General features: G+C 37.2%; 1 protein-coding gene across 2 annotated transcripts in view; it reads left to right on the top strand.

Moving 5' to 3' along the window:
- Window positions 1-21,902, top strand: part of SYT14 (synaptotagmin 14) — a 190,048-nt gene extending 168,146 nt beyond the window's left edge. For both annotated transcript variants that reach the window (XM_065937237.1, XM_065937236.1), the window contains 2 exons: window positions 16,854-17,043; window positions 20,907-21,902. In XM_065937237.1, the coding sequence (XP_065793309.1) occupies window positions 16,854-17,043; window positions 20,907-21,220 (504 nt within the window). In that variant the 3' untranslated portion in view covers window positions 21,221-21,902. The remainder of the gene's footprint in view (window positions 1-16,853; window positions 17,044-20,906) is intronic.
- Window positions 21,903-22,583: the final 681 nt, after the last annotated feature.

The raw sequence follows: 22,583 nt of genomic DNA, 5'->3' as shown, positions 1-22,583 counted from the left end.
TTGCTTTTTCAATGATCCAGTGGATGTTGGCAATTTGATCTCTGGTTCCTCTGCCTTTTCTAAATCCAGCTTGAACATCTGGAAGTTCACGGTTCACGTACTGGCTTGGAGAATTTTGAGCATTACTTTACTAGCGTGTGAGATGAGTGCAATTGTGTGGTAGTTTGAACATTCTTTGGCATTGCCTTTCTTTTTGATTGGAATGAAAACTGACCTTTTCCAGTCCTGTGGTCACTGCTGAGTTTTCCAAATTTGCTGGTATATTGAGTGCAGCCCTTTCACAGCATCATCTTTCAGGATTTGAAATAACTCAGCTGGCATTCTCTCACCTCCACTAGCTTTGTTCATAGTGATGCTTCCTAAGGCCCACTTGACTTCGCATTCCAGGGTGTTTGGCTCCATGATCACACCATCGTGGTTATCTGGGTCGTGAAGATCTTTTTTGTATTGGTCTTCTGTGTATTCTTGCCACCTCTTCTTAGTATCTTCTGCTTCTATTAGGTCCATACTGTTTCGAAATGCCCTTTATTGTGCCCATCTTTGCATGAAATGTTCCCTTGGTATCTCTAATTTTCTTGAGGAGATCTCTGGTCTTTCCCATTTTTATTATTTTCCTCTATTTCTTTGCATTGATCACTGAAGAAGGCTTTCTTATCTCTCCTTGCTATTCTTTGGAACTCTGCATTCAAATGGGTGTATTTTTCTTTTTCTCCTCTGCCTTTAGCCTCTCTTCTTTTCTCAGCTATTCATTTAAAGAGCTGACTTGAAATCTTACCTGTCGAGTCGAGTATCAGGGATTCCTCAGGACAGTTTTTGCTGACTGCCTTTTCTCTTGTGGTTTAGCCATATTTCCCACAAGGTGTCAGTAGTACTTTAAGTAAGGAGCAATTATAGCAGTTATTTAGATGGGACATCTACATTTGTTCAATGTTATGCAAATTGGTGGTTTCCCTGGTAATCCAGTGGCTAGAACTCCATGCTCCCAATTCAGGGTGCCTGGGTTTGATCCCTGGTCAGGGAACTAGATTCTACATGCAGCAGCTAAGACCGGTGCAGCCAAATAAATAAATGTTTTTTAAATAATATGCAAATTGGAAGCATATGATTATATTTATCTGTTCCCACTATCAGATTGTGTGTTCTTAATAAGTGTGAGTCACTCAGTCATCTCCAACTCTTTGCAACCCAATGGTCTGTAGCCCGCCAGGCTCCTCTGTCCATGGGATTCTCCAGGCAAGAAAGAATACTGGAGTGGGTTGCCATGCCCTCCTCCAGGGGATCTTCCCAACCTAGGGATATTCTTTACCATCTAAGCTACCAGGGAAGTCTTAAGTAGTTGACAAATTTCATTTATTATTTAGCACTGCTTCCATATTTTACCATCTGCATTTTTATAGTCTTCCTGCCTACTGTAGAGTTACTTAACTATAATACTAAAGTTTAAGTTTTGACTTCTCAGAAGATTCAAAATATATTAGAGAAACTGGGTCAGCAGGGGGCAGCACAGCCTTATAGTGTTTAAAATTTGGTCTTTCGAGTGGACCATTCAGAAACAGAAGAGTACAAAGACAGTGTGGTACATGACTTTTCAAGTTTCTCAAGCGTTCACATCCTTTATTTCAAATGAAATATTATTGGTAACCCAAATATATAAAGTAATTTTACTAACAGAGCTCTTACCTTGTAATATTTATTTATAACATCAAACACTGAGAATAATGGAGTTGTTTCTTGAACAAGAAAATGTAGAATAAAAATTTTGAGATAGTATTAATACTATTTCTAACTTTCTTTTATAAATAAAGGAATTGAGTCTCAAGGAAATTTAAAAATATGCCAAAGGTCATACAGATGGCAAAATGTCAGAGCTTGCGTATAAACCCATTGTCTTACTTCCAAGCATGTGCTCAGCTGCTCTGTCGTGTCCGACTCTTTGTGGCCTCATGGACTGTAGCCCACCAGGCTTCCCTGTCTGCGGAATTTTCAAGGCGAGAAATAGCACAGATACTTACAATTATGCAGTTGCTGATAATACGTTTTAATCTTAACTTCAGCTCTTAAATTGAATCCAGATTATTTTTTTTTAATATTACACAACAAAATCTAAGTCTGAATCACACAGATAGAGTTACAAATGGTACCTCTTTTTAAACAGCTTGCGGTGCAGTCTCCAAGTACTACTTCTAAATAAACAGACATGGCAGGCAGGTAAATCTTTAGTCCAAAATACAAAATTAAACCTTCAATAAAAGTAAATGCAGTAGTATTCTGTGGTTTGTTAGTGTTCAGTTTAACTACTAAGAAAGTAGACAGTTATTACAAGTTTTTTAGATAAAACATGGAGATGCTAAGTACCTTGCGTAAAGTCACATTCCGTAACTGACAAACTCTGATAGTCTGACTCCAGTGTTTGCTTACCTTATCAGTATGCTGTATCACCTCTCTATTTAAATTCTCACTTATGTGCATTTACAGTTATTATTTTAGATTTTAAATAGTTTAAATTATTTTTTTCAAAATGAAATTCAATAGGTTCCATTAACTACAGTTAGAAAACCAGTAGCCATTGGGTAATAGAATATAACCAAAATTTAGGAAGCATTTTGTAATATTTTGTTGGCCAAAAGTTCATTTGGGTTTTTTTTAAGAGTTTACAGAAAAACCTGAATAAACTTTTTGGCCAACCCAATAATTTTGGGCTGTTGTTACCATTCTATTTCAGTTTCCAATAGTAAAAAAAAATTTACATTTCTAGTAAGAACACAGATTCAGATCATCTGATTTAAAACAAACTGTTTAAAGGAAAAGTTAGCATGTTTGGAATACACTAGGAATCGCATTGCATACGAATAACTGTGATTCTAGACCTCTGTAAGCTTAGTGACCGGTTTTAAAAAGCTTACACCTCCCACAGGTGTTTATGTGAGGAGTTGTATGTATTTCTGGAGTGCAGCATCTATACTATCTTAGCAATACATATTTCCAGTGACTCAGATACCTTAGAGGAAAAAAGCTTTTGTGCTTTTCAGAAATATGATGGATTATTAAGAGAGAAGTCAGCTACATTTATTTTGAAACAAAAGTCTTGGTTCTTACATGCTAAAGCTGTTTTTCAGGTTACAAAAATCTAATATGATTACTTCCACTATATAACATGTTTCTAGATCTCCAATACCAATCAAAATAAATTATAGTAAATCATGTATTTTTAAAGTCTGTGTTTCCTACAAAGTAAAAAGTTGCAGTTTTTTTGCTTAAGATGTAAAATGTACCCAAGGACACACTACAAGTACTCCTCTAGAAGAGGACTCTCTGTCACTAGCCCAACAAAGCAGAACGTGACCTCTGCCCAGCACTCAGTCCTGCCCGTGTTTGGCCATCTGCTATTTTTCCTAAGGCGTCGACCTGAACTGTTGCTTCCAGTTCACAGTGCCTCTCTCTCTCGCTCTCCACTGCTTAGAGAGCAGGGCCAGTATTTCTTACTCCTACATTTCACGTGTTTCACAACTCATTCTTTTTATTAAACAGTATTTGTTAGGTGCTTGCGGTGTGAGAAGTACTATACTAATTTGGGGCCATGAGAGACGAATAAAACAAAGGTTCTACCTTCAACAGACTGACAATCTAGCAAGAAGGACAGACAAAGCAATGGTTATAGTTTATGATGGAAATATTCACCTAGTTAGGTGAGTAAAACTTGGCTTCAGTCTTACTTTCTATAGCTACATTTTCCACCCCTACCTACATACACCAGCTATACCAGATCAGTTTTTGGTGTTTTTTTTTTAACCAAATATGCTATCCACATTTGGGCCTTAGCTCATTATGCTGTCTGAAATGCCCTTCCCTGTGCCTATTGAAATCCTGTTAGGGCCTACTTCAAACTCTGTTCTTGGGAATAGAGTTTTTGATATTCCAGAGTTGATCACATCTACCTGTATTCTCCCATAAACCTCTCAAGACATTTTATCATAGTCTGGCTTAGAATTAGTTCATCCCTCTCCCAGAGCACTGCTATGTGCAGAACAAACTTTCAATAAATTCTTATACTGCTGACTTCCAAAATGTTTTTGATTCTATTCTATTCAGTTTCCTTCAGTAATATAAAGAAAGCAATATTTGCTCTGTTAATTACTTCTTTGCAAGTAGCCTGAAGTCTGGTCACAAATAAATTAAGTCAAGATTGTAAGATGAGTATGAGTATTTCTAAAAATTATTAAACAAGCTGAGAATATAAATACTGGACATGGGGGTGTAATGGCTACCACTGGTTTTCTACCAGTATCTTGTTCCCTACTACTTCTTGGTTCTTTCCTTAAGTAACATCTTATTTTGTTCAGGTTGCCAAACCTAAGTAATACAGAAAAACAGAGAAAAACAGTCCTTCTTGAAGATGAACTTACATTAGAAAGCAGTATGAGCAGAAAGAAATAACCCACCATGATGACAGCAGGCCCCAAAAATAGATACGTTGGCATCTCTAGGACATAAATTAATAGGACACTGTTGTTACTGTTGTCGTTGTTTAGTCATTAAGTCATGTGTGACTCTTTGCAACCCCAGGGCTGTGGCACACCAGGCTCCTCTGTCCTCCACCATCTCCCAGAGTTTGGTTAAATTCATGTCCATTGAGTCAGTGATGCTATCTAACCATCTCATCCTCCACAACCCCTTCTCCCCCTGCCTTCAATCTTTGCTAGCATCAGGGTCTTTTCCTAGGAACTGGCTCCACGCATCAGGTGGCCACAGTATTGGAGCTTCAGCTTCAGCAACAGTCCTTTCAATTTAATAGGACATTATGAAAGAGGTTACAAAATAAATATGCTTTAAATGAATAAAGAGCTAAAAGATGTAATAGAAACCACAAGGAAAGAACAAGACAATATGGGAAAGAGGCAGATTTAAATAATGACCATATGGAACTTCTGGAATGAAGAATAGAGTCATTAAAAATAGAATCAATGAAAAATATGAATAACATGGTATGTAGAATGAAGAGTAAAATGAGAGTATTAAAATATATTTTCTTTTAAAAACTCCAGAATGAGAGACTAGAAATAGTAAGAGGAGACATTTGAAATAGATAGATCATCAAATTGAAAAAGTGCAGGTGCTAATAAGCAGGATTATCATAAATGAAACCACATCTACAAAGGTTACAGTGATAGGATGAACACTGAAGACAAAATGATAAAAGTAAAGACCGAGGAAAGGGAAGGGAACAACAATTTGTCTAACAGAAGGCTTCTCAACTGCCCTAAACACTAAACGGCACTGGTATAATATCTGTATGGAGCCAAAGCAAATGAACTACCAACTTAGAATATTATAGCCACCTCTTTATTGCTAAGGAAGGGGGCAAATTCCAGTGTTTTCAAGCAAAGACCAAGAGAGTTTAGCACTCATAGTTCATTGCTGGGGTAATTACTCAAGCATGTACTTGTATAGGAAGAACATTGAATTCAAAAGGAGGAAGTAAGGTAGAAGTAACTGTGAGCTGAGAGATTATTAAGTGTGTAGAAAATCTAAAGCAGAGATAGAGCAGGCAGAAAAATACTAGCAAAGATATGGAAGGTCTGATTTGATTTAATGTATAACAGATTTAATTTGATGGATATGTATGGGACCTCTACTTAATAAATGTAAGCGTACGTAGAGTAGTTACAAATGTCAGCCATACATATGTCAGACCACAAAGGAATTCTCCCCAAATAACAAGGAATTAATATATAAACTTCATTCTTTGACCGCAATGGATTGAAATTAGAATTTCCTTCAACAAATATCTCTGACACACACATACATTATATGCCAGACATCATCCTGGTGGTTTGGTATACTGAGTACATTAATGAAAAGTAGAAATTTTACCTGCACAGAATTTAATTCATTAGTGGAGAGGGAACACTTGGGATACAGTAAATATAACAAGTATACAGTATGTGAGGAGGTTATAACGATAGCGAATGGGAAAAAAGGGTGAGCAGGATCAAGAGTGCTAGTTGAACAGGAATTGTGATTTAAACAAAAGGTCACGATAGGCAATGCAACATGTGGGCAAAGACTTAGAAGAACTGAAGAGTTAGTCATTTGCATATCTGGAGAAAGAACATTGCAAGCAGATAGAGAGCCCATCCTGAGAGCCCAGAGTGTGTGTGATGTTTTCAGGGAAGAGCATGGAGGCCTGTTTAGCTAGAAGTCCATGATTGAGCAGTAGAGTGCTAGGAGGAGAGGTGAGAGGGAGACCTCATGCCCCGCCCATCCCTCAAATCGATGTGTAGATAAACAAGAAACTCTTTAACTCTGGGTCAGAGAAGAAAGCATAATGGAAATTAGAAATTTTTAGAAACAGACAAAATGAGAACAGAATTAAATTTATGCCCTACAGATATAACGATATTACAGAGAAATATATAGCCTTAAATATATTTGTAAGAAGAGTGGAAATTGATGAGTTAAGTATTCAACACAAGAAGTTAGAAAAGGAAAATGAGAAATCAATGAAAGAAAAACAGCAAAGAGGTTTAGGAAAAACAAAAGCTGAGTTTTTTTAATTGCTAATAAGTTAGATAAACCTCTGGAGATATTGATCAGGAAAGAAAAACATTATGCTAAGTGAAAAGGGGGACATAATCATCAATTCAGTGGAAATTTCAGAATCATAAAGAGAATAATTTTAGAAAAACCAGTTTGAAAACTTAGATGAAATGGGCAATTTTTTTTTAAATATGAATTTCTTAAAAGTGATTCAGGAATAATAGAAAACTTGAGATGACTTATTACCGTTAAGAAATTTCAATCAGTAGTCTAAACAGATTCTCATAAAATAAAGAAGAAAGATGGTTGAGTTTCAAAGGCAACTTCAGTGAACACATAACTCTCTTGGAATAATACCTATTTGATGAAATATATATACGTAGTTTTTGTTGTTAAATTCAATTTAATACAGTATTTAGCTTGGGGTTTCTGCATATATATGGTTATAAATGAGATTTGTTTATAATTTTATATTCTTCTTATCTAGTTAGTGTCAAAGTTACACATCTCCAAAGAGAAAGGTACTTTTCTTTTGTATACTCTGAAATAGTTTATGTATTGTTAGAGAGCATGGGAAACATTTTGTAAATTTTATAAACCAATCTCACAAGCTCAAACCAAGCTTTCACAAACATGTATGCAGAAATGCCAAATTAAATATGTTCATATTGAATGTAGCAAAAAAGAATATGTGCACATATATATAAATATATATCTACATATACATATAGAAATTTAGATAAAAGCAGGAGTTTTTATGACCATTTCCACAGAATGCTGTATTCAAGTATTGGTACTAGAAAAGATCTTGTTTTTATTTGTTTTACAATTAATTTTTTTTGTATCTTAAATCTTACCAGTACATCTTCTTCAGTGTTAATATGAAAAAACTTTCTGTATGAAAGAGAAAGTGAGAATTTGCTTCTTTTTTCTCCCACTCTTCATTCAGTTCAGTTCAGTTGCTCAGTTGTGTCTGACTCTTTGCGACCCCATGAATCGCAACACACCAGGCCTCCCTGTCCATCACCAACTCTTGTCCATCATGTCCATCAAGTCGGTGATGCCATCCAGCCATCTCATCCTCTGTCATCCCCTTCTCCTCCTGCCCCCAGTCCCTCCCAGCATCAGGGTCTTTTCCAGTGAGTCAACTCCTTGCATCAGGTGGCCAAAGTCCTGGAGTTTCAGCTTCAGCATCAGTCCTTCCAATGAACACCCAGGACTGATCTCCTTTAGGATGGACTGGTTGGATCTCCTTGCAGTCCAAGGGACTCTCAAGAGTCTTCTCCAACACCACAGTTCAAAAGCATCAATCTCCAAAAAAAAAAAAAAGAGAAACAAAAGCATCAATTTTTCGGCACTCAGCTTTTTTTATAGTCCAACACTCACATCCATACATGACCACTGGAAAAACCATAGCCTTGACTAGACGGACCTTTGTTGGCAAAGTAATGTCTCTGCTTTTTAATATGCTATCTAGATTAGTCATAACTTTCCTTCCAAGGAGTAAGCGTCTTTTAATTTCATGGTTGCAACCACCATCTGCAGTGATTTTGGAGCCCAAAAAATAAAGTCTGACACTGTTTCCACTGTTTCCCCATCTATTTCCCATGAAGTGATGGGACCAGATGCCGTGATCTTAGTTTTCTGAATTTTCTGAAAAGTTTAAGCCAACTTTTTCACTCTCCTCTTCCATCAGAGCTCTGCTCCACGAGGGTAGAAACATTTCCTTTCGCTGAACCATCATTTCCTTTTCTTTGGCTCTTGCAAAGCTAATGACCTCAGAACAAACCCAGCAAAGAGACAGAGGGAAGCAGTCACGGTTGGTGCAATGGCGGCAGCGTCACCAGCTCCTCAGCAGCAGGGGTGATAGTCCTCACTGAAGGTCACGGGGGAAAACGCAGGGCAAACAACTCAGGTGAATAGGCTCTGTAGTAGACATCTGTTCTTTCTGCCTGGCTTCCGTGTCTTCCTGTGGCCACAGTATCCACATTTTGCTTGGGAGGCCAACCTACCCCTGTACTTTTGATGAAGTGACTTCATTCTGGTTGGAGCAGTCAGGATGCTGTCTTCCTCCTTCCCACAACACTCAGAGCTGCTGAAAACTATCTGGCAGGTCGGAGCAAAGAGCCTACCTGTGAATAAAGCCAGATTTGGGAAACAAACCCAAGGAATGGGAGAGAACTCCTTCCTGGAGACACGGGTTGAGGCCTGGACCTGTGAGCATCTGAAGCTGCTCTAGTGTTAACTGTTGTGTTACAGAAGCCGTAAATTCCCCTGTGTGTGTTCAGCTCGTGAAAGTCGGTCCTTTGATGGTAAGTGCCAGAAGCTTCTCAGCACCAGGCTTCCCTGCAGGGAGAGAGACAGACTGGTGTTCTGCAGGCTGAAATGAGCCTCCTTCCTCGTGGAGTGCAAGGGCCCCAAGCAGACAGGGGGAGGGCTTGCTGCAGCCTTCCGGCTCTCTTGGTCCTCCCTTTTGGGTGCTTTTTGTCTTTGTCCCTCCTCTGTTTTTGGTAGGCAGCTCTTGGTGGCCTCCGTAATGTGTTGCTTTGGGGGCAGACCCTGTCTGGGAAGGCCACTTCTTCCCCTGCCAATAGCCATGGTCTGTCACTTACAACCGGAAGCCTCCTGATTCCAATACCACTTTGAAATGTAAACGATCCATCCATCCCTCGCTTACTCCAGTTAAGTTATCCTTTAGAGTCAGTGGGCATTTTTACCCCTACCAGAGTACAGGGTGACTCTCCTTTACACCGGGTTGGGGAGGCAGTGGAAGTGGAAGAGGGGTAAGGTGTGGAGCAGTTATGCTGTTACTGCTTCCTCCTTCCTGAAATTGCCCCTGGGGGGCTTTTCTGGCGGCTCAGTCAGTGAAGAAGCCACCTGCAGTGGTGGAGACGCGGGTTCGATCCCTGTCCCGGGAAGATCCCTGGAGGAGGAAATGGTAACCCACGCCAGTATTCTTGCCTGGAGAATCCCATGGATGGAGGAGCCTGGCCGGTTACAGTCCAGAGGGTTGCAAGAGTCAGACACGACTGAGCGACTGACCCACCCCCACGTCTGCTCCTCTCCTTGTCTGACCGGTGCTCGTGCCCTGGGGCTAGGGATGGGCCCTCAGTGTTGGAGCAGCTGACTGCCCTCTGGCACTTCTGCACCCTCTGCGCCCCCGTCGCCCCATTTTCAGGAAAGTGTAATGGAAGCATTTCATGCTTTGCCAATTACCTTAAACACCAGAAAATATCTTCGAGGCACAGGGAGGATAAATTCAATGTGAAATATTCAAATTCATCATAATTACCGTTATAGAGTTCAGCAGTTTTATCTTAGAAATACTGAGTAGAACTGGTTACAAGTAAGGTGGAGTCAGTTTAGTATTAATAAAAAACTCAGTACATTTACCTAATAGTTCTGTTGTATTATATGTTTTAATCTTATGTTTTTCTCTCTATATTTACAAGTTCCTACCTGTTTTTAACCTATTAGCATAAGGACATGTAATGGCTATCATAAGCGCTCATTCTGCTTATGGTAAACATTAAATAGAGTTGGTTTGTTTCTCAGAGAAATTAAACCATTTTTTTTTCTACAGAATTGCTTATCATCCTTCACCCTAGGGCAGAGGACTCAAGAGGAAAGAAAAGAAGTGTGAAAAAGAAACGAAGTATCATGTTATATGGGAAGAAGTTATACTTTCACTTTAGGGAGCCTGTGGGACAATCCCTTTAAGTAGACCCAGTTATGATTGGGATTGGTTTGACTTTGGGTTAATCACCTGCAGTTACTGCCGCCAAGGCAAGCCCTAGTGATAAATTAATGATGGAGTCTGCAGCAAGAGTAGGTAGACATTGCTGAATGCATGCTGAATGGAACTACCTGCCCTGAGGAATCATCGACGGGAAGATGCCACTTGAGTCCAGAGCATCTGTATTTAATTTGTCTTTGCTCTCCAGTTACTGTTTATACTGTTAATCTCTGCTGCTTGCAGTGTCCTCGGTGATGCCCACGCACTGCCACACCTATGCCAACCCCGGATAGGCAGTGACAGCGATGGCAGTGGGAAAGGCCGTGAGATTTGCACTTTTTCTAAGGTATAAATTCAGAATGAACTCCTCAGAAAATAGTCGTTTTTCTGTTAAACACTACTATATTTCAGCAGGGCTTACTGAAATAAAATGTGATCACTGAAGATCTTAACCACTCTTCTTTTTTTGTTGGGCTTGGAGACAAGGACATTTTTGTAGCAGATAAGCAGCAACATTTTGGGGGAGATAAGTTAGCTGTTTTTCTTAGGAGTGAGAAAGACCTTTCCCAAGACTTTCCTTAATGGGACATCACTTAATGACCTTAATGTGTGAATAAGAAAACATTAGGTTCATATCTTACTATCTGACAGTAGGTTAACATGAGAAATACTATACTATGAAAAATGCATTTCACAATACTCTAACAGATGCTGCTGGTATAATAGCCTAATGTAGCAAACGCACCAAATGTGCTTGAGCATGTTTCTGACACTATTTTCATAAGTGATGATATATCCTAATTGAAACTTACTAAAATTATGTTTTCTCCTCCAACTGTCATGAAAACATACCAAACTATGTGTTTTGTGTACCCGTGATTTAGGAACATAAGATATATCTTTTTTTTTTTTTTTTTGGCTTTCTCCTCTGTGGTTTAGAGTTAGATTTGACAATAGGAGACTTTTATCCCTCTCAATATTAGTCCAGTGAGTTAATACAATCCCCAAGTAAGTATTAATTCTCCTTCATTATTTGTATAAGCCAACCTAAATTCAAACTTGAAAACTTGTATAAGACATTTTTAGATTTTTAAAATCTAAACATCTAAATCTATAAATTTTAAATCTAAAAATTTGTTGTAGAGTAATAGTAGTATCAGTTCAGTTCAGCTCAGTCGCTCAGTCATGTCCAACTCTTTGCAACCCCATGGACAGCTGCACGCCAGGCCTCCCTGTCCATCAGCAACTCCTGGGGTTTACTCAAACTCATGTTCATTGAGTCAGTGATGCCACCCAGCCATCTCATCCTCTGTCTTCCCCTTATCCTCCCGCCTTCAATCTTTCCCAGCATCAGGGTCTTTTCAAATGAACCAGTTCTTTGCATCAGATGGCCAAGTATTGGAGTTTCAGCTTCAGCATCAGTCCTCCCAATGAATATTCAGGACTGATTTCCTTTAGGATGGACTGGTTGGATCTCCTTGCAAACCAAGGTACTCTCAAGAGTCTTCTCCAGCACCACAATTCAAAAGCATCAATTCTTCAGCGCTGAGCTTTCTTTATGGTCCAACTCTCACATCCATACATGACTACCGGAAAAACCATAGCCTTGACTAGACGGACCTTTGTTGACAAAGTAATATCTCTGCTTTTTAATATGCTGTCTAGGTTGGTCATAACTTTTTTTCTAAGGAGCAAGCATCTTTTAATTTCATGGCTGCAATCACCATCTGCAGTGATTTTGGAGCCCCCAAAAAATAAAGTCAGCCATTGTTGTCACTGTTTCCCCATGTATTTGCCATGAAGTGATGGGACCGGATGCCATGATCTTAGTTTTCTGAATGTTGAGCTTTAACCAACTTTTTAACTCTCCTCTTTCACTTTCATCAAGAGGGTCTTTAGTTTGTCTTTTAACTCATGGAGTGAATCCCTTTAGGAATGTGCAAAGAAAGCCCTAAATATTTTATCATTATTTTATCCTAAATATTTTATCATATTTTTATACAATTTTTATCATTATAAATGTTGTATCCTTGTATCATTAAACCTTTTTTCTTGTGAAACCAAATGCATAGAGGGCTTCCCAGGTGGCGCTAGTGGTAAAGAACCCATCTGCCAATGCAGAAGACAGAAAGATATGCAGGTTTGATCCCTGGGTCCAAAAGGTCCCCTGGAGGAGGAAATGGCAACCCACTCCTGCATTCTTGCCTGGAGAATTCCATGGAAAGAGGAGCCTGGCGGGCTGCAGTCCATAGGGTTGCAGAGTCCGACACGACTGAAGCGACTTAGTATGCACGCACACAAACACATAGTAGAAATTATTGTAAAAGACAGAAATGTACAACCCGTGTGACTACCATCCAGGTCAAGAAATAAAATGTTGCCTGCACCCCCTGAAACCCCTGTGTCCTTTCCAGGCACTCTTCCTTCTCTCCCCACCCCTGGGGTTAGCCGCAATTTTGACTCATAAGTTAATTACTTTCTTACTGTCGTTATCATTTTACCATCTATTCATGCATCGTGCATCTGAAATACTGAAGTTTAGTATTATCCTGGTCTGTCTTTGATTTTTGTTTTGGACTTTTGTTGTCAAAATTTAAATAAATGGAACCATATGGCTAAGTATCGTTTTAGGTTCAGCATTTTTCACTCAAAATCATGTTTGTAAATGTAGTTATAATTAGTTTGATTGCTGTCTAGTGTATGTATACTGTATGTGCAGTATAGTTGCTGTATTTTATAAATTCACCACAAATTGTTTATCTGGTCTACTCTTCAGGGCCATTATAAATAATACTGCTAAGGACATTCTTTCATATGTATCTTGGTAAGCATTACACATATTCCTGATGCAATAAGTATATGGAATTGACAGATACTATGGTTTGTGCATTTTTAACATTTTGAGAAAACATCGCTTTACGTTATAACCATTGGAAAATGAGGCCTCCCTTTGCTCTTTGTCCTAATCTCAGTATTGTTTTAGCTCATCTGTTTGGTATGTAGTGTTACCTCATGGTTTTAATTTCCTTTTCCTTGATTTTTAATGAAGTTGAACAGCATTTCAGATTTTTATTGGCCATTGTTTTATGAAAGTGCTGGTTGAAGTATCCGGCAAGTGTTTTTATATTGTTGTCTTTTTCTTATAGAGCTATGGGTATTTGAGCTAGTATATTTGGAATTTGAGCTAATTGTGAACTATATGTATTTCAGACCTCTGCTCCTACCTGATGATTTTGCCTTTTCACCATCCTAAAAGTCTCAGTTGAAGCTCAGGAATTCTTAATTTTAAAATTATGTTGCTAGATTCACTAAACTTTAATTTATGATTAATGCTTTTCTGTCCTCTTTAAGGAAGTCTCCCCCTACCCTGAGATGGTGAATATAGTCTGTTATTTTAATGTATAGGTTTATCATTTTACCTTTTATATTCAGGTGTAGAATTGGGGGGTTTGGGTATATTTTGAGATAGAGTTAATTTTCATGTATTTCTGTGTCAATAACTTGTTGTTCTATCACTATTTATTAAAAAGACTATCCTTTCCCCATGGTTTTATAGTTCTACCTTTGTTGTAAATTGCATCTGTTATGCGTAGATTAATTAGTGGGCTTTCTATTTAGTAATCTGTTATACATTGTTTTATCACATTGTCTTAAACAATGTAGCTTTTATTATAAATTTTGATACTCAGTAGGGCAGAGCCCCCTATCTTGTATTGTATTTATTGTGGTAAGAACGTTTAATGTGATGTCTAGCCTTTGACAGATTTTAAGTGTGAAATATTGTTAACTGTAGATTAATTGATTACTGTACAGCAAATCCCTAGAACTCACTCATTGTGCATAAGTGACACTTTATACCCACTGAACAACTCCCCACGTCCCCTCTGCAGCCCCTGGCAGCCCCCGTTCTACCATCTGCCTCTGTGACTATCTTAGATATCTCACAGAAGGGAAACCACACAGTGTGTGTCTGTGACTGACTTATTTCACTTAGCGTAATGGCCTCCAGGATCATCCATGTTGTCCCAGATGTCAAGATTTCCTTCTTAAGACTAAATGCTATTCCAGAGTACCTATATACTGCATACATTTTAGAATTAGTTTGTCAAGTTCCACACAAAAAGTCTAAGGTCTTAATTATGATTGCATTTAATCAATTTGGAAAGAATATTGCAAAATTGAACCTTATAATTTGTTAACACGGTATATTCAGCACTTTTACATTTCTCTCAGTAATATTCATGGTTTTCTGTATAGAGTCCTTGCATATCATTTGTACATTTATTCCTAGATATTTTATATTTTATCCTCTAATAGATGCCATTTCAAAATAAGTTTTATTTTGAATTTGCTGCTGGTGTATAGCAATATATAGATTCTTAAATTTTACCTTTGCAACTATGATACATCTGCAGACTTTTTCAATTTCCTGGTTGTGTAACTGTATAGAATGTACGTAAGGACAGTCCAAGTCACTGTACCTTTTATTTCATTTTATTGCCTTTCATAAGGCTAGGACCTTCTCTAGCTGGAATCTCCAGTGCAGCGCTGACTACCAGTGGTAATAGTTGGCATCATTGTCACATCCCCAATTTCAAAGGGGAAACATTAGAAATTTTTACTAAGTATGATGTTATCTGCTGCTCAGCTTGGTTTGCTCAATGAGTATTTAGTGTTGAATCTGAGTTTATGAGAAAATTCTGTAATTTTTTAATAATGCACTGTCAGGTTTTGATCTTAGGGTTTGGCTGTTTTTGCTCAGCCACACCACGTGGTATGTGGGAACTTAGTTCTCCAACCACAAATGGAACCCTGCCCTGTTCAGTGGATCCTAACCACGGGTCTTAGCCACAGGACCGCCAGGGAAGTCCCGAGGTCTTGCTGCTTTCTTATGGGAAACGGGGCAATGTTTCCTCTTCTCCTACTATCTGAAAGAGTTTGCTTAAGACTTCTTTACCAGTTGGGCCACAAGGGAAGCCCAAGAATCCTGGAGTGGGTAGCCTATCCCTTCTCCAGCAGCTCTTCCCAACCCAGGAATTGAACCGGGGTCTCCTGCATTGCAGGCAGATTCTTTACCAATTGAGCTATCAGGGAAACCCTGCATAAGACTAGTGTGATTAATTAGAAATCACTGTTGAAGCCATTCACCTAAAGTTTTTTGTTTTATTTTCTGTTTGCTTTGGAAATTTGTTTAATTACTAATTCAGTTTCTTCAGTAAGACTGTTCAGATATTATATTTCTTTTTGTGTCTATTTTGGTTAATTGTATTATTCCAAGAATATGTCTATTACATCAGAATTTCAAATTTGTTGAAAGAAAGCTGTTCTTACTCATCTTCAAAAAATCTTTTCATGGTCTATAGAATATATAGTATATATATATATATAATATATAGTGTCTCATTTCAGTACTGATATTTTTTTATTTGTGCCTTGTCTCTTATTTTCTTAATTGGACTGTCTAACATTTATATATTTTTGTTCATCTTTTCAAGTAACTTATTTTCATTATTGTTTAGGTACTCATGGGTTATTTATAATTATATCCTTAATTTCCAAATTTATAGGAGTTCTTTCTTCACTAGAAGATAGTTTGCATTTATAGCTGATTTTTTAAAAATTCTGAATTATTTCCATCATTTGAAATTTGTTTGCTTTTTTAATACATATTTTTGTAAAAATCTATTGTGAAAAAAAGGAAAAAATATCCACTACGTGCTTGAGAAAATATATAATCTGTAGTCGTAGTGTATGATGTTCTGCATATTACCATTAGGTCCATTTTACTTATCATGATATTCAAATCTTCTGCACCGTTACTGTATTTATTTTGCCTCCTTCTTTGGTCAGTTACTGAAAGTATGCTGAAGTATCCCACTGGTTGTAGATTTGCCTGTTTCCTTTCTAGTTCTGGCAGTTTTTGCTTTCTAAATCTTTGCTTTTGAGCCCATGCATGCAAATTTGGAATTACTTTATCTTCCTGGTAAATTTGAAGTGTTATCATTATTCAATGTACCTGTTTATCTTTAGAAATGATTATTGCCTTAAAGCTCACCTTGGCTGATACTAATGTAGCTACACCAAATTTCTTTTGCATGGCAAATATTTTCCCACCCTTTTTTCTTCAACTTTCTATATGTCAGTGTTTTATATATCAATTTATAAATAGCAGATTTTTTGCTTATTATCACAGTCTGGCAATCTGTGTCTTTAAAGGCACAATTTAATGTAATTGAGTATAAATCTATGTCAGTCTTTAAACAATTTTTTGCATTTGGGAAAGAGTTCATTAGCAGCTATGAGTTTAAGAAATTTCTCTCTTCTCTTTGTATACAAACATGCAAGAGTTTATGAAACCTCATCTCCTGTTACTCCTTTGACTGTCACATGATGAAAAGAGATCCAGAAACCAAAATATGCTAAAAACATTTCTAGTCTAGTATTTTGGGAATTTTGCTTGCAACTCTTAATCTTTATCATGGTTAACCTACCTCGTTCCAACAGACAGGGCATTACCAACATATCTATTAATATATCTTTTTCTTACAAAATACTATAAAGATCTCGTTTTTGATTGCAGGGCTGTGACTCCCAAATGAGTGTGTCGGAAATGTCCTGCAGTGAAAGCACGTCCTCCTGTCAGTCTCTTGAACATGGCTCAGTCCCAGAAATTCTCATTGGTCTCCTCTATAATGCCACAACTGGAAGGCTATCCGCAGAAGTGATAAAAGGCAGCCACTTCAAAAACCTGGCAGCAAACAGGCCACCCAGTGAGTGAAAACTTTTCTTAATTCTAATGTTTTCTGTACTTACGGGATTCTAAGTGTTAGGGCTCCAATCCTATCATTTAGTCATAGCCAATCAATAATGGTGTAATCACCAGCTAATCTGTTTCATGTTTTCTATTTCCAGTCATTTGGGAAGTAGAAAGATTTGAAAATCAAAATATTAATTGTAAGCTGACAAGACTTTACATTTTTCAGCATCTTCAGAATAAATCAGCTCTATCATAGCCATTATCTTCTATTACCAGAAAAAGTTATGAGTCTTTTTTTAAGGTAATAATATTCCACAAATATGATGAGGAATATATATATATAGCTATTGTTCACTGAAGATGAATGTGTTTTCTATCTGCATGCAGTACTATGAACTAATGTGTATCCTTCTGTATTTTTCCTTATTGTCTGTGTTAACAATTTTAAGAAAAAAAAAATGTTTCTTTACATTTTTCCTCCTTTAAAATTATAAATCAGTACTGCTAGCAGAGTCTTATCTTAAATGAAATATGCTTTGCTTTTACCAGGACAAAACGAATAAGGAACAGTTTGATGTTTATGCTGGATGCTAGGGAAGGAAAGCTAGATGGTATACATCCCTCTACCCTGTCCATCAGCCTCTCCCTCTCCTCTCTCATCTCTCTCCTAGATCAGGAGGTGGGAGTGGGCCAAGCACAGGCAAATTGGCACAGTACACCTCCAAAACTGTTGACTGTTATCTGTAGAAATGAACTGGGAGAGTAGCAGCTTCTTTATATTTCTGTAAAATTAAAGCTGTTGATGGCCTAAACTCAAAATTTGAAAGGAAATCTTGAACAGTGATGGCACCCTTAAATTTGTTTCATGATTTCTCACAAACTTGCTGAAAGCAGTATTTCACTCCAGGTAGCAAATGATTGTTGGAGGAGGGGAGACTTTTTCCACCCTTGAGTTAACTTTACTTCTAAGTATTCTAACAATTATTTTTTTTCAATCAAAGTGAAAAGTCATAAAAATAAATTTAATGTGCCCTCAGTAGTACTGGAAACCTTGCTTCTCACATACATCACACAGTGGATCTGTCCCTGCATTAAAAAGTCAGAGGCCAAAATTAGGTTTATATTTCTACCCTGGGATGAATGACCTAACTCCCCTGAGTCTGTTTCCTTATGTGTAAAACTTAAGATTGTATCTCACAGGGTAATTGTGATACTCAAATCAGATAAAGGCACGTAAAAGGAATGTAATTATTATTGTCCCCTTTTTCCTTTCGAAAGGAAAAATTCAGAGGGAGGAAAGAAGCAATTACTAAACAGCTTTGGAAGTGTGACTTGGTTATTTTCATTGATCCACACTAAGAAAGCAAACTCAAATGGCCTGGGAAGTAATTTAAATGAGCAGAATTTGTATATGAAAGATAAAATCATGGAAAGAACTGTGACAACTGCAAGGGAGCACTGTACTCTTGCTTGAAACCAGGAGAAAGTTTTACTTGATTTGCTAAACATTGAGTGTTTTTGAAACACTGTAACAGATAAGACATTATTTGGGATTACGTTTAATAACACACCATCCCGTTTGCCACTCCTACTTTAGCTAGTAGTTCAATTTTTTGACAAATCTTTAACTTGAAATGCTAGAAAGGAGCAGAATGAAACGATAGGTTTGTCTTTCTGTCCTTGCTGAAGCCACTCTGATAGAAACAGAGAAGCATTCATCAGAACTAAGATGAAAGATGGGGAGTAGAGGCAGGAGTGGGTAATAAACAAGTTAAGAGAGATTTGCATCCACAACACGTTGTCGGTCTTTCAGGTTAAAGAACAGGTTATAGAAATTTCCATTATTTTAGATTTAGAGCTTCAGGATTAGGACAGTTACTGGTGTAAGCTGGGAGGTAGCTAGTAGGTAAATACAAGTTAACAGTAATCTTTATTATATGAAATAAAGTATCTATAAGGTAAAATAGAAGACAATTTTATCAGTTTGTCTACTGTATATATTATATAAGATTGTGACCCTTCATATATACCTGGGTTCTAAGCTTTGAACTGTGCTATAGACTGACTAATCCAGTTTTTATCTCAAAAAGAACAATGGTAACATTCAGGAACAAAAATTTTAGTAGTTCTATTTTCATAACTTAATTTTATATTACACTGGGAGTAATAAAAGTGTTGGAAATATTAAATATTGCATGGATAAACTTAATTTAGCAAAATAGCCATTATAATGATCTTTTAATGACTTTTAGTCAGTCTTTTATAGTCTGATAATTTGCATGATTCTATGTTCAATGTGCTTTAGACCACAAGGATATCATTATAAAGATGTCCCACTTTAAAACAGTGTAATTTTTGTTTACGATTACACAATGACCTTAAAAATTCTCATTCCATGAAATTTACCCAACATACCCTTTGTTCAACCCTCTACCTGAATTAAGATGCTAAAGTTTTGTGTTCTTCCACTCCAGTGAACAGCGTTTCCTCTTTAATTCTAACCTTTGACCCTCTTTCACCCAACAATTGACATCTGGTCATTATTTCTTTTACTGCTTTCCACCCCCTGTTGTCAGATGGACTGTTCTGTTGTCTAAAACACTTGATAGGTGGACAGGTTTATATAATCCGAGGTGAGTTCCTGTAGAGGCTAATTGGATGTTGTCTTTTCATGCAAAAACAAAATACCCTAAAACTTGCCAGCAGTGAAGCTGTCCACCATGTTGATTTCCAAAAAATGCACATTTATTATCTGTGGTACTTTGAATAAAACTAACTTAGAATTTATCTCTGATTATGGATGATGGTATTCAGAGTATCTGTAAAATTAGCAAAACTTTTCAAATTAAAGGTTTTAATTTTTATTCATTATATTGATTCATGTAGAAACAAATATTTCATTGAGAAATATTGAAATTTTCATAAAATTAATTGAAATTTCGATATGAAGTACACATGATGGATCTACATGCTGAAGATCATTTGCATGAGTTCTAAAGAAATTGAAAACACAGTTGTTTGAAATGAGGGTTTATCTCCTAAGTAACCAGGCAATGAACTGTTATGTTTCACTTGGTATACTAAACATCACATCAACGTTTTTTTTTATAATTCATGAAAATAGTTGATACCGTACTTAAAATTTCACATTAAATTGTGCCAAAAAGGAACCCTGTAGTATTTATTTTTAACCATCCAAAAAGCACATTAAATGTACTCTTGCATGAAACCAAGGAGAAAGTTTTAACTTAACTTGCTAAATGTTGAGCCTTTAGTGCATTTGGCTTCATTTTGGCCCTGAAATGTTTTAAAAATGTGTTTAAAAACCACATCCATGCAGAGATTTTTTTGACATTTCATCCTAAGCTGTTTCGATGTCATCTTTGCATTCTTGTCTTTCTCTTTTCCTCCTTACCATTTGCCTTCGTTTCTGTGTTCGTTTATTCTCACACTCTGAAAACGCAGTGGAATGCTTTACAGCTCGTGGCTAGCTGGGCTTGCTAAGTGTTTATTGATGCTGTGGTGTCCTGCTTAGTGAAGCTAAAAGGGGGTGCGGGCGGGCATGGTGGGGGTTGGGAGGTTGGGGGGGCAGGGTAAGGGAAGGATTATGAGGTATACCTTAAATTCTGCAAATAGTGAGGTTAAGATATTATTACCCCCCAAAGATTTTATGCCTACTTAGCATTCTCTGTACTGGTCACATTTTGTGATCATCTGCATCAAAATGGAATTATTAGATTTCTACTAAACGTGGTATACACCATATCCTTATAAAGTATGAATACTTAACCTCATCAAGTGTTACAAGAAAGACATTTTGAGTTTGTTTCAAATGATATTTGTGGTATGTTTTTGTTTTTGTTTTTTTTCCTGTAGATACATATGTTAAATTAACCCTACTGAATTCCATGGGTCAAGAGATGTCCAAATGCAAGACATCCATCCGCAGAGGGCAGCCAAATCCAGTATACAAGGAAACGTTTGTGTTTCAAGTGGCCCTGTTTCAGCTCTCTGATGTGACACTGATACTGTCGGTGTATAACAAACGCAGCATGAAAAGGAAAGAGATGATAGGCTGGGTTTCTTTAGGTCTGAACAGCTCTGGAGAAGAGGAACTCAACCACTGGACTGAAATGAAGGAGTCAAAAGGACAGCAAGTCTGTAGATGGCATGCGTTGCTGGAGTCATGATGACCCGGAGGAAGGAGCAGTTACAGTTCAAGGCAGCAGCATTTCTGAGTGCAACCTGACTGTTCTTACCTAGTCACCGTTAGAAGAGCTGTTCTTTGAAGAATCATCTTTAACATTCTCCCCAAAAGCTTTAAGTTCTGTGGAACGAACGTCTAATACTGACATAAATGAAGAAAATATGGGTCTCTAGCAGAACTTGTTTGAGAAAATGAGAAACTTGCATCCTCTTTGCTAAACTAACAGTCCTCCAGAGCTTTCAGAGCATCCTTTTGGTTTGAAGTTAATTTTACTGTAGCAAAAGAGCCAGTAATTTCATGGAAAGTCAAGATGATAAATGATTTTGAAAATCAGGATTTTTAGCTGCAGCAGTCTGTTAGTGTCACCCTACACATGATCCACAAAACTGGCTCATCCCTGGTGTGTGTAATCTTCTTTAATATGAGAAAGTCATCCTGCATCAGTCAAGTCTAATGGTGAAGGCTTTCAGTCACATTGTAAATTGTTTTATTTCAGATTATTTTCCTTTTCGTTGTGCCTCAGTTCTTCTCAATAGCACTAAATCTAAATGCAAGCAAGTATTCATTTTCATAAGGGAATTTTTTTATGTATTATTTTAAGAAAAGTTCACTTCTTCAATTGCCTCTGATTTTGCCTGATCCAAAGAGACCAAGTCACGATACTGGTCCTTTGCAAGTCTTCTAGACAGGTTGTACTGTAGAACCATGTAACTTTCTGTTGAAAGCACTTCCTGTATTCTTGTATTCCAATGTAGGAAGCTAATAGAGCAGGACTTTACTTAAAAATCTCTTTCAGTGATTGACTGTTTAAAATTGTAGTAATGTGAAAGTAACATTTTTTTACAAACTAAAACAATATATGGTGAATAAGGTGTTGAAAACTGAAAACAATTCAAGTTAAAGGAAATTTTAATCATCTGCTCTGAGTGTTTAGTGACCAACACTGCATAAAGCAGGTAGCATTCAACTAAGAAACAGTTCTCTCTTCTTCACTCTTCCTTCAATTTGTATTTGTGATATAAAGACTCTTCCGTTCTAAGTTTGAATCAGAACAGCATAAACAGTTCTGAGATTCCTTAAAAATGTTTCTAGTAACTTGTGACTAGATTTTATGAAATTTACAGATAACGTTCTTCAACGTGATGTCATCCTGTGCCTTCCATGTAAGTTAAATTTGCTCATACAGCTTGAAAGTTGTATTTGCAAAATTAGGCCTTCAATTTTTATAAATGTAAAGATTAGATTCCTCAGAACAGTGTCACAAGATCTTTATCTCCTCTGAAGTATGTAAAAGTTGTAATGTGCTAATTTTTTAAAATGGCAAGGCGTTTGTTGTTTTTATATTT

Source organism: Muntiacus reevesi, chromosome 5 (assembly GCF_963930625.1).
Source record: "Muntiacus reevesi chromosome 5, mMunRee1.1, whole genome shotgun sequence".
In the NCBI taxonomy this organism is placed as follows: Eukaryota; Metazoa; Chordata; class Mammalia; order Artiodactyla; family Cervidae; genus Muntiacus; species Muntiacus reevesi.
This window is presented reverse-complemented; position numbering and strand designations above follow the sequence as displayed.